General features: G+C 36.7%; 1 protein-coding gene across 12 annotated transcripts in view; it reads left to right on the top strand.

Annotated features, from left to right (window-relative positions):
• Pde1c (phosphodiesterase 1C) overlaps window positions 1–14939 on the top strand; it is a 599125-nt gene that overhangs the window by 479446 nt on the left and 104740 nt on the right. For all 12 annotated transcript variants that reach the window (XM_063240413.1, XM_063240402.1, XM_063240411.1 and 9 more), the window contains 4 exons: window positions 2100–2282; window positions 3147–3213; window positions 6377–6493; window positions 9190–9330. In XM_063240413.1, coding sequence (XP_063096483.1) covers window positions 2100–2282; window positions 3147–3213; window positions 6377–6493; window positions 9190–9330 — 508 coding nt within the window. The remainder of the gene's footprint in view (window positions 1–2099; window positions 2283–3146; window positions 3214–6376; window positions 6494–9189; window positions 9331–14939) is intronic.

The raw sequence follows: 14939 nt of genomic DNA, 5'->3' as shown, positions 1-14939 counted from the left end.
CCTCTTTTACACTCCTAAGTCTGTGAAGGGCAGGTTTGGCCAATTCCTGAGATGACTTTATAACATCTTCTCAACTGTCCTGATGCAAAGTATTGGCTTTGTTTTAATATTGATCTTTTCAGCAGCCAAGTTCTCCTCACCTCTCACTTTACAGGCACTTCCTTTTGGCCACCAGCAAAATTTTTTGAATTATTAAGCTTTGGTTTTGGCACTCATCTAACTGTAGATCTGGCTAAAAGTAGCCAGCAGTACTCATGCCTCAAATTCCATACTAGACTGCCTTGAAATTTCCTCCTGTAGATTAATTAGTCAGCTGCCCATAATCTCAGTGTCTTGCAGAATCTCAGGATATGTTGACAGTTTTTCTGCCAGAGCATAACGCAGCTGGCCTCTAACACTGCCAGTGGAATCATTGTTCCCAACTGAAACCTTCTGAACCTAGACTTTACTATCTGCATTCTTATCATCCTTCTGGTATTTTGAACTCTGCTCATTGTTACACATCCCCCATTGCTCAAAACAGTCTGTGGCTTCTGTAGTCCATATCTTCAGACCTTTCCAAACTCTTCCTGTAAACCAATCCCAAAGGTTTCTAAATCACATGGTAAGGTACAGTCACAACTGTGGCCCTACTCTAGTTACCAATTTCTATCTTAATCATATTTCAGTCACTGAGACCAAAAAAACCTAATATCTGAAACCTAAAGAAGAAAAGGTTTATTTTTGGCTCAGAGTTTTAGTCTGTAGTGATGTTCAGCACATGGTGAGGAGAGAGAGAGAAAGGGGGAGGAGGCAGAGAGAGAGGGTGAGAGAGAGAGTGAAAGACAGAGAGAGAGGGCGAAAGAGAGAGAGAAATTAGCAAGTGTCTCAGTCCAGTGATACTTACAATCAGCCCTCCCTCAACATAAGATTTCGTTCCAAATGTTATGTTTACTCTCCTTCCTCTCAATTTATAAATTTTAAGAAACACACACACAAAACTTTGCTTCTTGTTTTTAGTAGGGCTTGATATAAGCTATAAAATATAATTTTAGATTTTATTATAACTCTTTATGGTCCTTTCTGATAGTCTGACCAATGTCAGATTTTATAAATAAGTCAAATAGATAGCTTAAATAATTGTTCTACAAAAACTTCATTATTTTGGAAATTTTGTTTGAATTTAGAAATATAAGTTTCTTTTATATCCTAAACCAGAATGAATTAAACCAGAATGAATATCAGTTTATCATTATTTAAGACCATTATTTCTGATGACTGTTCATTGTGAGTTGGGTAATATTTTGTGTGGTTTTTAACTGCTCATTATCTTTGAATAAAATAATATCATATGATGCATATATGAAATTATTTAAGCCTTCTCAGAAAGCATTTTTAAAGGAAAGTGTTAAATTTCAAATTTAAATTCTATTAGCTTTCAGGGAGTAAGTACACTAGGTGCTCTTGTCTCCAATGGAGACTGAAGTAGAGTGTTTTTGACTTCTGTCTTTGTTTCTTTGCTCAGTATGTTAGATGTTAGTTAGATTTTGATCCTGTAACAAATGCCCAATATAATCAGCTTACAAAGAGGAAAGGTTTATTTTAGCTCCTGATTCTTGAGAATGTAGTTTGCCCTAGTTGTTTTTTGTTTTTGTTTTTCCCCAGTTGCATTTGAACCTGTGGCAAAGCAGCACTTCGTAGTTGTGGAGCAAAGCTGCTCAACCCATGGCTGGGAAACAAAGGAGAGAAGGAAGAGGGGTTAAACACCATAGCACTTTCCAAGGGCATGCCCTTCATGGTCTGAAAACTTCCTTTTACACACCTCTTAAAGTTTCCAACACCTCCATTAGTGCCACTGGCTGAGGACGAAACTTTTAGTAAACAATCCTTTGGGAGACATTCAAGATCCAAACTGAATTTGATTGTAGTCCAAGAAGCCCTTGTGAAATGGTTGAGATTTCTCCATTCTTACTAAAATGGTGCTCTCTTTTATGGGAACAACTGAATTTGGTTTCTTTGCACCTGTGTGTATACTGGAGCGAGGAGGAGCAGTTGTTATGAAGAGAGGGCTCTGACTTCAGATTTGGTCTCAGTGTTCTGGTGATGTTTCTTCTGCTCAGGCGACTCCTGGATACAGAAGATGAGCTCAGTGACATCCAGTCAGATGCTGTGCCTTCTGAGGTCCGAGACTGGCTGGCCTCTACCTTCACACGGCAGATGGGTATGATGCTCAGGAGGAGCGAAGAGAAGCCCAGGTTCAAGAGCATCGTCCATGCAGTTCAGGCTGGGATATTTGTGGAGAGGTAAAGATGCCTTTCAGTGGCTAAAACACTAAAAGAAATGCCAGCTTCCAACAACTGGAAAATACGTGTCAGTGAGGTTTTGATATCTGTAAAAGCACTGAAAATTCTGGGTGGAAACATTTTTTACTGGGAAATGACACAACCCTATCTATTTAAAGCTTTGTAGCATCATTGGGACAAGCATTTTCCTTTGCTCCAACTCTTTTTGTTAAGCAGAGAAGATTTAGTTTGAGTATATTCCCTAATTTTTGTAGAAGGAAAGGTATCTATTCCATCATCCTTTTAAGTATGTGGAGTGTCTACTTTCAGAACAAGTAAGGGAGGATAGGTATTTTAAAGGGGATGAGTTCCCCATGGCTTCAGTTTGAAGTTGAGTTATCTTCTGCCGTAGAAATAGATTTATTGATTTTATTTTCCCGTAATTTCCTTCGTGCACAATTGCACATTTTAAAAATACCATAGTGAGTTCTAAGTTCACTTGGGACATTTTTCTTGCTCATTTTTGGTAGTTCTAAAACGGGTTACCCCCAGGAGCTCTTCATGCAGGTTCATGTACACTGTGTCTAGTGTACAGCAGTTGTTTTGGGCAGAACAAGTGACCCATTTTAATAATTTAATTTCTAATCTGGGGCACACAGACTTTAGTTTTTTCCCCAGTGATTCATGTGTTTGAGGTTGCTTTCATTAAGTTTTGAATTTAACACTGAGATCATATGAGTGACTTTAAAAATGTCAAAAAATTAGGTAACTTGGGTCCCAAACATCCTGATTTCTCATTATTTGTCAAAGTTTTGTGTAAGCCTTTGGATTCATAATCCTGTTTTGTAAGATATCACTTTGCATTTTCCTTCCTGACTTTGCCAGAATGTATAGACGGACATCAAACATGGTTGGACTGAGCTACCCACCAGCAGTTATTGAAGCATTAAAGGTAATACTGGCAACAGATTTTACAATGTGCCTGCTACTTTTTAAATTATAGTTAAATTTGTTAGAAAATGAGAGGCTTCCTTTTCAGTTCTTTTTCTAATTATTCTTCCCTTTATCTCCCTATTTTTTAAAAAACTCAAATTCTGAGTGGCTTTTGTTTCTTTTCGTTCCCCTAGGGCTATGTGGTTTTATACAGTGATCTAACCTTGTAATGTTTGCCTTTGACCATAGGGAATCAAATATCAAATACAAAAGTATTTACCACTAGCAGGATCTTTGGTGATTATAATTCTATCACTATTATTGGACTATTACTCATTCCAAATTCATTATATAGAAGAGGAAACATATTTAACAACAGTTCAAAAATTGATTAGAGATAGAGCTAATGTTTGATAGCAGTTTACAGCACACTGTGAGCTCTCAGTAAAATTTTGTTAATGAATGTGTCCCCCAAACCCTTGTCCCTTTCCATATATCTATATATTTTTGCACTACATATGTTTTCTGAAGACTTACAGTGAGTTAAGTATTCGATGGGAAGTCCTACAAATATTTGCACTTAAATGCCTTAAATCCTGTTGAATTATTTCCAAGAAGGCAAGCTCAGAATTATATAGAATAGTTCTAAAATCTCAAAAGCTGAAGTATTTCTCTAAGCAGTTGTTGATTCAAATCCACTTGTCTGTGACTGATACACATATGTTGTACATGCTTTGGCTCTGGATTCCCAGCTGGGCCCTAGGATATTTGGGTTGGTTGACTTCATTTTGTCTACAATGGTGTTGACCCATTTTTTTTCAGGTACATCATAGAATTCTGAGCCATTACCTTTCTCTGAAACCTGAAAAAATATGACCTGATTTTTTAAAAATAACTTCATCAAATTGGGAGTAAGACTACTTCTTAATTAGTTTAACATAAACAAAAAGCCCCAAAGGGCCATCATGATTATATATCCATAGTTCTTCCTCTTATCTCAGATACATTCAGTAGGTGAATTTGTGATACATAGACAGATATATGTGGTTTTGTGTGTGTGTGAGATGTATCCACATTTGTTTTTCTGTCTCTGTATTTTTTGTCTCTTCTTAATGTCTTTAAAAACAAGAAAGCTATAGTACTGGGCACGTGTTTTTCTCTCACTCTTCCATGACCCACACTCTAATGTTGAGCACATGGGTCTGACTTATAATATTTCCCATTTAATCAGTGATACCACCACTCGAGAACCGTTATTTAATAACATCCACTCTGAGGTTGCACTGATTTCATATTAAACCTGAAATTTTCAGCAAAAGCTGTAAGAACATTACAAGAATGTTTTAATTTGTAATTTCTTCCTTTCTCATGAACAGAAATACAGGTTGGGACAAGGACACTGAGACATTTATGAGAATATTGCTTCCAAATTGAAGCCTCTTTTCTATGCAGAAAAACTGATGAGGGGTGGGGTGACCAAAAACATGCAACAACCTGTGATGTGCATGAATTTTTATTTTATATATAAGGAAAAGAAATTCCTAGATGTCTGTAGGTCCTTCTCAGAGGCAAGGCACTTAAACCCTTCAGACCAGGAATAAGAACTAACTGTTGGCTTTCTCCACATGTATTCCTGATGGGTGCATTAAGGTGAAAGCTGCTGTTTCTCTTGGCCTTGTGCCCTGTTGGCTGGAGAAGTTCAAAGACTTTTTTTTAACTGTGTTTTATTTTTCCAATTCCTCAAACTCCTGTTTTCTTTGTGGTGGCTCAGAGGTTAGCTGAAGAGACCACAGTGATAGATTCCCTTTTTTCTTTTTGTATAATGCCTGTTGAAAAAAAGGTTATTTTCACTTTACTGCCAGGCGTTTATATGGAATTGCTACTGGGTTTTTTTTCTTTTCCTATTACAGAAAATTTCCCCAAAGACTGAGAGGCTATAATTCACTAAAATAACCATTATGCCACTGTCACATTAACTTTTGCAGTTAATGTAAGCAAATGGCATAAAATGACTTCAAGTAAGAGAATAATTAAGCACCACTCAGCTCTAAATTTGAATTAGGTTGAATATGTTCTTTTTATTCCCCCCTCACTCAATACGTACTAATTTCTAATTTGAGGTGCTTTGTCTCCAGTCTTCTGGAGTGAGGTTACTGGAAATGCAGAAGCATGTTCTTCTTGAGAAGGGAAGCTGTCTGTGACTTAGGAAGTGACATGGTGGACCAGCGCCAGTCTTTAAATGGGAGGGGAGACTCGTGCTTCCCACAGGCTGCACTAACAGAGGGTCACACAGTTTCACCTCAGAACTGGTCTTTGGACGATTTGGTAAAGAAGAAGAATGTTTTGAGGTAGTTCAATTAGTACTTGTTAAAAATGCAGATTCCGGACCCTGGACTCCTCATCTTCTTGTGTCTCCATCCCTATTACACCTCTGGAGAGTCGTTTTTGGTTGGTCTTTTGTATGGTTTGGAAGAACATTGACATTTGAGAACTACAGTTCAGACTTTCATAAAATAGGGGTCCAGAGAGAACATCCACCTCATTATATTTATTCTCCGTCTCATTTCTCTGAGTAGTGATATCCAGAATAGATTTCAGCTTTTTACTATGATAATCTATTTATTTCCAGTGATGGAGGGCTTTTCTTTTCTACATTCTGAAGATTCAGCTTAAAAATTATCAGCTATGACAAAGCATTTAGTTGTCAGTGGCCTTTTCCTCAGGACACAGAATCAGACAATGACTGTGACTCATTGCAGTGTCAGTTAAAGTAGTCAAGGTAAAGCTTCAAGTCTCCAGTTGATCTTAAATGGCTTTGCTGCCTCTTTTCTGGGCCTAGCTGGGAATTTAGCAAATGAATCCTGGGTCACAGCTCAGCTTGAGATTACAGTGTCATCGGTCAGCACAATGTTGCTATGACCATCTCGTGGATTATTAACTCTGGCTAAAAAGGACCATTAGCCATGTGAAAGATAGAAATCATATACCAACTAGCCATAGTAAAATTATTTTTTTTTGACAGCAAATGCTGTGTAAGACTGAAAAAAAAAAAAAAAAAACATTGGAGGGTGGTGAAGCCTTATGCTGTGAAATCCCAGGTGTGGGCTGTAGGCCAGGAAAAGTTTTGAGATGATTGTTAGACTGCAAACTAATACATTCTTTATCCCTGCCCTGTCTTGCAGGATGTGGACAATTGGTCCTTCGATGTCTTTTCCCTCAATGAGGCCAGTGGGGATCATGCACTGAAATTCATTTTTTATGAATTACTCACGCGCTATGATCTAATCAGCCGTTTTAAGGTCAGTACCTCATGAATAAGACAAGTTAACAGCGTACATCTGTCTGTCTTTACGTGATTTGGAGGTTAACCTGAGTTCTGTCATCTATCTACCTACATGCCAATCTGATTATTTTGTGGGACTAGAGACTGACCCCAAGACCTTTACACTGAACTACATCCTCAGCTTTTTTTTTTTTTCTTTCATTTTAACACAAGATCCTGTTCAGTTGTCCAGGCTGGCCTCACACTTGCAGTCCTACTACCTCATCTTCCCAGAGTGCAGGGATTACTGGTGTGTACTGCCACACCAGTTTGACAATCCCAGTGCAAAGAGACTTGGGCCAGTTCTTTTATGTCGACCAAAACTGCTCTGGGTAACTAAAGAAGCACCTTTATGACTCTGCTACTGCTGTGCATTCTTTCTTGATGCTTTCATTCACATTATGGCTGGGGTGTCTCATTGACAAGGAGACAGGAGAAGCCCATTTGAGCCTCAGTCTTTGCGGAATTACAGCCTAAAGCCTGCAGTAACTGAACCTTGGGCACTTCCCACAGGCCTCATTTCAACATCACAGTGTGTACTATCAGCCACTGCTGTCAGAGAGGTGGTAATGGAGACGGAGTGAACCTCTGTGCCTCTGTAAACTTCTTTCCCAGCCGTTGGCTCATTCAAACAAATATTCCCACTTATCATCAGTGACAGACCATTGGTATTTCCCAGCTGTACGTGCTTTAAATTAATTCCTCACTGTAGACAAAGAGCATGCAGTGTCTCTGGTGTTCAGCTGTTGCATATCCTGGGCTTCTCAAGTGAGACCAGGTCCTCAAGCAAACCTGTGTATCCATTGGCCAGCATCTCAAAAGGGGAGCTTCTCAGGCTTTCTGCATCAGATGAATGAGCCTCTGGAAAATGCAGTCTTTTTCTGTGCAGCACATTGATTTCTCTGGATAGCATGGTTCTTTATCACTATCCCATGGACTGAATATTGGAGGATGTGTTGCTTTCACATCCATAAATACTTTATAGCAGTGGCCCTTAGGTCCTTCATTTGTTTTGTGTCACAAACCTGTATAAAAAAAAAAAAACTAGAGGATTCTCAAAACCTTTCCCTGGGGAGGTAAAGGTCTTATGCACATACATACACTTTTGCTTAGCTTTGCACTGGCTCATCCATCTCCAGAGGGGACAGCTGCACAGCCTCAGGCCCCTCTTGTTTCTCTCTCTCTCTCTGTCTCTCTCTGTCTCTCTCTGTCTCTCTCTGTCTCTCTCTGTCTCTGTCTCTCTCTCTCTCTCTCTCTCTCTCTCTCTCTCTCTCTCTCTCTCGTGTGTGTGTGTGTGTGTGTGTGTGCTGGAGATTGATCTTGGACCCTTTGCAATGAACTACATTTCCATCACTTTTTATACTTATTATTTTGAAACAGCATCTCCTTAAATTGCCCAGCCTAGTGCAATTTAGGCTCAGACCTGCAAGACTCCTGCTTCAGTCTCCCAAAGTGCTGAGATTATGAAGTGTGTGCCAACACATCTAGCTAGGATCTTCATTTTTAAAATTGAGGAGTTCATTTTGTAAAAGCCAAATTTAAAGTTCTGAAATTCCATATATGTTAAGCATGGAAGAATGCACAAAAGAAGACTAGATTATGGACTCTTAAATGTGTTGCAATAATACTTTCCTTAGTTTCTCTTTCTAATGTGGTAGTTTCCAGAATACATATCCTCTAGTTTCAAAAATCCCCTACTTTATTGTAAACTGTGCAATGACAACATTTTGTAAGCTAATAGAGTAATAGTGATTTTCTAGGGTCTGCTTATTTTGGGCACACATCTAAGAAAATTCTTAACTTTTTGTCATATCCAAAAGGAAGCAATGTACATTACATATATCTGAGACAGAATAGCAAGTAAGACAGTTGGAAATATTATCCTGAGTTACTTGTGGTTCTAAGAAAAGACTGAGGTCTTTTATGTTTCAAGAAGTAAATGAATATATACCATGACACATGTCTCATTTATTTGTGGGAAAACAAAAGTACACAAGACTCTTGAATTGTAGAGTTGTTACAAAACGGACATAAGCTTCCACCAGCATCAAAGAAAATACTGGATTTCTGCAGACCAGGTCTTGGCTGTATGTGTTGTACACGGGGCTGGAGCTGGGTAGGAGGAAGAGCAGAGAACAACCATCAAAAACCAAAAACAAAACCCAAAGCAAAGCATGATACTCTGCTATATATGGTAACAGGAATAGGCTATATTTTATGTTTATTATTTGGCAGTATATTATTGTTAACTTGCATTCTGGAAGGTCTCATTTCACTGGTATTTATGTTACAAATACTGAATGATTTCACTAACTGAATCTAATAATTAGTGGTAATGTGGGTCAATATTGTTTCCAACATTGCATGGTGTCCTGGTAGCCTCCCTTTTCCCCCTTGGGATTAGGGAGCAAGCTTAAGGATAGATGAGGACATCACAGACACCAATAACTTAGTGTTCTACATATGCATCAGAATCATTGTTTTATATGTAAATACAAACTATGAGAATTTCCTTTCTTGATTTTTTTTTTGTACTGGGGCTTGAACTCATACTTACCAGGCAGGTGCTTATGACTTTCTTGGTATTTTATGCCTCCAGAAAGGAGCATTCAGGGAAGTTAGACTTTTATTTCTTCTTTGAAAATAACAGTTGAGTTTGTTGCTCTCTTTCAGATCCCCATTTCTGCACTCGTCTCATTTGTGGAGGCTCTGGAAGTAGGATACAGCAAGCATAAAAATCCTTACCATAATTTGATGCACGCTGCTGATGTCACACAGACTGTGCATTACCTCCTGTATAAGACAGGAGTAGTGGTAAGTAAAGCCAAGAACTCTCAGATTGCACCAAAAACGTGACAAACACTTTCAATTCTATCAGGTTGAGCCATGAGGAATATATTATTCTGTGGATTTCCTGCTCCTGAGTTATATAATCACCTAACTCCTCTCATATATTCTCCATCCTGGAGTTAAACTAGGCATCTGTGACTGGCATTGCAGTACATTGTGACAGGCTAAAATGCACCTGCTGGAAATAAGTATGTATTTCCAGATATGGAGAAGCGGCTTTATTAACCCCTTCCTATGGTCAGTAACAGTGATATTCAGACATGTTGAAATTATATTGCACAGGCTTAGCAGCCATGTTACACCAAGTTAGCTTTTGACTTAAACTACGTGGGTCTTCTTCACAGGGACTGTGGTTATTCACATCCTATTTGTGAGCATTTGATTTTTTTAACCCAAGGGCTAATCTTTATTTCTGATCAATTGATATTTTCCTGCTAATTATGGTCCATGTCTTTAGATGTTTTAAGATCTCTCTTCTGTAATCCCCGTTATGTTAATGAGCTTGCTCAACTTGGTTATCTGTGCCTTTGCCTTCTTTGCCTGGAAGTGAGCATTAACTTTGAAAGAGTAATACTGTTGGTGACAGAAACAGATGTCCATGACTTTTTACTTTGAAATCCCCTTCAGAATTCACAAGATAGATATTCTTTGGGTATAGTTGTCAGTTAGCCATAAATCCTATACACATTTGTTATATTTTCTGCCAGGACATGTTGAAAGGCTCAATTTAATTTTAATGTCCCACTGAATTAAAAATGTAAGGCAGTGGGAGGTGTATGGATTTTAGAGCTAGATATAGTGACTATAAATCCTTGCTTAATTATTCATTAGCTTGTTTTGCAATCTATGATAAATTACTTGTGCCTTTGAGCTGAGATTTTCTCATTTGTAAAATGATGAAAAATACTCTACAGTGTTCAAGGGCTTTGACAAGAAAGTATTCAAAACCCGAATTACCCTGTCTGCTTCACGATTACCAGGAATTATTACTAAAACATTAGAAGATTTACCCAAAATCAATTATCATACTTTAATTTTTATCATAACACTGACTTCTTAAAATATTATTGAAAAATTTAGTTTTAATTATGTAAATACTAGACAGATCTTATTTCATTTGATAATGACAGTTGGGTCAGCCATTACATTTAATAGTGGTTCTAGGAGAGCATAGAGTAAATCAGAACTGCCTACATTAACGTTGCGTGTAAACATTTTTCTGGAGTTCTCAGCTAATGCTTGAATATGGATTCTGAAAGTATTGAGACTGTCTCCATTAGAAAATCATGAAAACCAACTACAAATTATTTGATCAAATAAAAGAACCCAATAAGGTCTGAATAATAGATCTTTCCTGTTTCCTGGAAATTAATAGCTATGATAGAAAAATATACAACCCTAACATTTCATTTTTTAACACTTTTTATTAGTTCTGTGCATGTTGCAGTATATGATTACGTTCTTGTGCATAGTTAGTATATACATACATAACACATCTTAATTGCTTTTCGTCTCTTTCCCCACACTTTCCTTCCCCCTCCCTCCATCTCTTGGTCCCCTTCCCTTTTTCAAAAGATCTGTCTCCCTACTTCCTATTACCTATCTTCTATTTTATACTTTACATATATTTTGTATTTCTCATATAAGAAAAATCACACATTTAAGCTTGTGGGTCTGATTCATTTCACTTAACATAATGGTCTGAAGGTGTTTGTATTTTCCTACAAATAATTGAAATGTATTCTCTTTGATGACAAGTAGTACTCCAGTGTGTGTAAAACGGCCTTTCATTATCCCTTCATGCGGTAATGGATGTATAGGTTGTGTGCAAGCTAACTGTCATGCGTTATAATGCTATAAACATAGTATGGATTCACTGTATTTGTCATCATTAACTCTGTGAAGATACCTAGGACAATAACTGATCAAGTGGAATTCTGTCTTTAGAAATGCTGTTTTCCATGATGTTTGTGCTAGTTTACATTTCCATCAACAAGGAAAGAGAATTTCATTTCCTCTGCAACCTCTCCAGCATTTGTTATTGTTCAATTTATTGATGATAGCAATTTTTTTCTGGAGTAAGATGGAATCTCAGTGTTATGATTTGCATTTGTCTAATGGCCAGACATGTTGAGCATTGATCATTTGTACTTCTGATAAATGTCTATTGATTTCAGTTGCTAATTTTTTAAATTGATTCTTTTTTTAAAAAAATTATTTTAACAATAAAACAAAACCAGAAACAATATAGAATTTTAAAAAAATAGTGAGAAATCAATAGTAGTTAATATATTGCATATTGTTATGTTCGAAGTAGTTGTTCAGGTTACAGGATTTAGGTATGAAAAAATGATCAAACACTGAAAGCGCAAACTATTCTTTTTGATGCACTTACAGAGATTATAGTATTGCTATCTATCTTGTGTGTGTGTGTGTGTGTGTGTGTGTGTGTGTGTGTGTAGTCTTTCCTCTTCTTCCTTTTCTCCTTTCCCCTATCCCAGTTGCTTTTTCCTTTTGAGCACTTTTCTTTCCCTTTGATTTTCACGATGCATACATTTTGAATCTTATTACTCTTTTAGTTATTTTATGCTAGAGGGACAATACAGTACTTACACATATATTATTTCTTTCCCATATGAGTATGGTCTCAAGTTGCATCCATTTACCTGTACAAGTCTCAAGTTTATCCTTCTTTATATGTAAGTAGTACTCCATTGTGTAAAGATACCACATCTTTTTTGATTTTTGATTTTTTAAAAATTTTATTTAAAGAGAAAAAAACAAAGCAGAAAAATCAGTGGCAACAATACAAAATTCCAAAAAAAACTAAGAAATCACTAGTTGATAAATTACATACTGTCATCTTAGAAATAGTTGGCTCAAGTTACAAAATTAAGGCATACAAACAGGACATTCAAACAGTGAGACTACAAGTAGTTCTGCTCAACGATCCAAACAAAACCTTAGGAATATGGTTATCTATCTTACACACGTAAACATACATGCAATTATATCCTGCAGAGCACTTTCTTTTCCTCTCTTTTTACAATAGCAATTACACATTTTAGGTTTTATTACTCCTACAGTTCTTGTTACTTTTTACACTAGAGATACAATGTGATATTTATAAATATGATTATTTATTTCAATTATGAGTATACTATCAAGTTGCCTCCTTTTCAATATGAATACCTGAAGATCATCCTTTATCTATCTGAGTAATATTCCATTGTATAAAGATACCACATCTTTTTCATCCACTCTGCAGTTGATGGGCATTTTGGTTGTTTCCAAGATTTAGCTATTACAAATTGTGCTACTATGAACATAGGTGCCCATATATCAGTGTGATATTTTCAGGTTTTCTGGGAAAACGCGCCTAATGGGTAGCAGGGGAATAGCTGGGTTGAATGGAACTTCCAATTCTAGTCTTCTAAGAAATCTCCATAGAGATTTCCATAGTGGCTGCACCAGTCTACACTCCCACCAACAATGGAGCAGTGTGCCTTTTTCCCCGTAGCCTCGCCAACATTTGTTATCAGTTATTTTCTTGATAGCAGCTATTTTTTCTGGAGTGAGATGAAGTCTCAATGCTGTTTTAATTTGCATTTCTCAAATGACCAGTGATGGTGAACATTTCTTCATGTATTTATTTGCCATTTGTAAATCTTCATCTGAGAAATGTGTGTTCATCTCAGATGCCTATTTTTGGAGAGGCCCTTTGAATTTGGGGGGGCTTGATGTTTTTCAATTCTTTATATGTTATGGATATAGGTCCTTTGTCTGAGGGGTTGCTGGCTATAATTCTTTCCCATTCTGTGGGTTTTCTTTTCACCTTGTTGGTGATTTTTTTTTTTTGAAGTGCAGAAAGTTTTCAATAATATGAGATCCCAGTTGCTGATTCTTTGAAATGTTTCCCGTGTAGTTTGTGTTTCGTTCGTGAATTCTCTGCCCACTCCTTTGTCTCCCAAGACTTCTACCTACCTTGTCTTCCAGTAGATTTAGTGTTTCTGTTTTAATATCTAGATCTTTGATCCATTTAGACTTTAGTTTTGTGCATGGTGATATGCATGTGTCTATTTTCAGTCTTTCGTGTGTGGAGAGCCAATTTTTCCAGCACCATTTATTAAAGAGCTATCCTTCTTCGAGTGAACATGTTTAGCACGTTTGTCAAATATCAGATGCTTGAGTGTCTTTGTAGTTGTGCTTGCATCTTCTAATCTGTTCCACTGATCCTCAGGTCTATTTCTTTGCCAGTATCATGCTAATTTTATCACTGTGGCTTTGTAGTATAGTTTCAAGTCAGAATTGAAATGCCTCCTGCCTAGCCTTTGTTGCCCAGAATTGCCTTTGCTATTCTAGGTCTCTTTTGTTTCCAAATGAATTTTAGGAGTGTTTTCTCTAGATCTGTGAGGTATGTCAATGGTATTTTGATTGGAATTGCATTAAATCTGTATAACAGTTTTGGGAGTATGGCCATTTTCACAGTGTGGTTTTTCCTAGCCAAGAGTAAGGAATATCCCTCCATTTTCTAATATCCTCTTCATTCTCCTTTTTAAGTGTAGCGTAATTTGTAGCATATAGGTCTTTTACACCTTGGTTAGGTTGATTCCTAAGTATTTCATTGTTTTAGATGATACTGTGAAATGCAGTTATTTCCATAATTTCTCTCTTGGTGAGTTTTTTGTTTGTGTACAGGAATGCTATTGATTTTTGAGCATTGACTTTGTATCCAGCTACACTACTGAATTTATTTTATTTCCACTAGTAGTCTTGTAATGGAGTTTTTTGGGTCTTCTATATGGAGTATCATGTCATCTGCAAATAGTGATAGTTTAACTTTTTTCCTTTGCTATCTTTATTCCTTTTATTTCTCTCTCTTGTCTAATTGCCCTGGTTAGTATTTCAAAAACTATACTGAATAGGAATGGTGATAGTAGACATCCTTATTTTGTTCCTGATTTTTGTTTGAAAGCTTTCCGTTTTTTTTCATTTAGTATAATGTTGCCTGTTGGTTTGTCATAGATGGACTTTATGAGAGTGAAGTAGACATAAATTGAGTCTTCTATTTGGGGCAGGTATAATATTTTTTAGTCCTTTATGTATTCTAAATATTAGTCCCCTGTCTGAGAAATAGTGCAAAAGTCTTTTCCCATTCTGTAGTTTTTCTTTATCGTGTTTATTTCCTTTGCTGTTCAGAAACTTTTTAACTTGATATGATCGCATTTGTTGATTCTTAAAGCTGTTTCTTGTAAAATTGGGGTTCTGTTCAAGCAGTCCTTGCCTATGCTTCTGTCTTCAAAAGTTTTATGTATTTTATCTTCCAGCAGATCACATGTTCCTGTTTACTGTTTAGATATTTGGTCCACTTTGATTTTAGTTTAGTATGTAATGAGAGATACAAGTCTATATTCAATTTGTATTAACAGTTTTGGAATTACAGCTTTTTTTTAACAATACTGATTTTGCCTACAGAACAAGAGATATTTTTTTCATTTTCCGATTATAGTAGTTTTCATTTAGAAATCTTTCACTTTCTTGCTTGGGTTAATTCCTATGTATTTTTTAAATTC

The sequence above is a fragment of the Cavia porcellus genome, unplaced genomic scaffold (genome assembly GCF_034190915.1).
Source record: "Cavia porcellus strain 051 isolate PalLab524CR breed Dunkin Hartley unplaced genomic scaffold, mCavPor4.1 scaffold_2, whole genome shotgun sequence".
In the NCBI taxonomy this organism is placed as follows: Eukaryota; Metazoa; Chordata; class Mammalia; order Rodentia; family Caviidae; genus Cavia; species Cavia porcellus.
The sequence above is the reverse complement of the archived record's forward strand: the minus strand, read 5'-3'. Positions and strand labels throughout refer to the sequence as shown.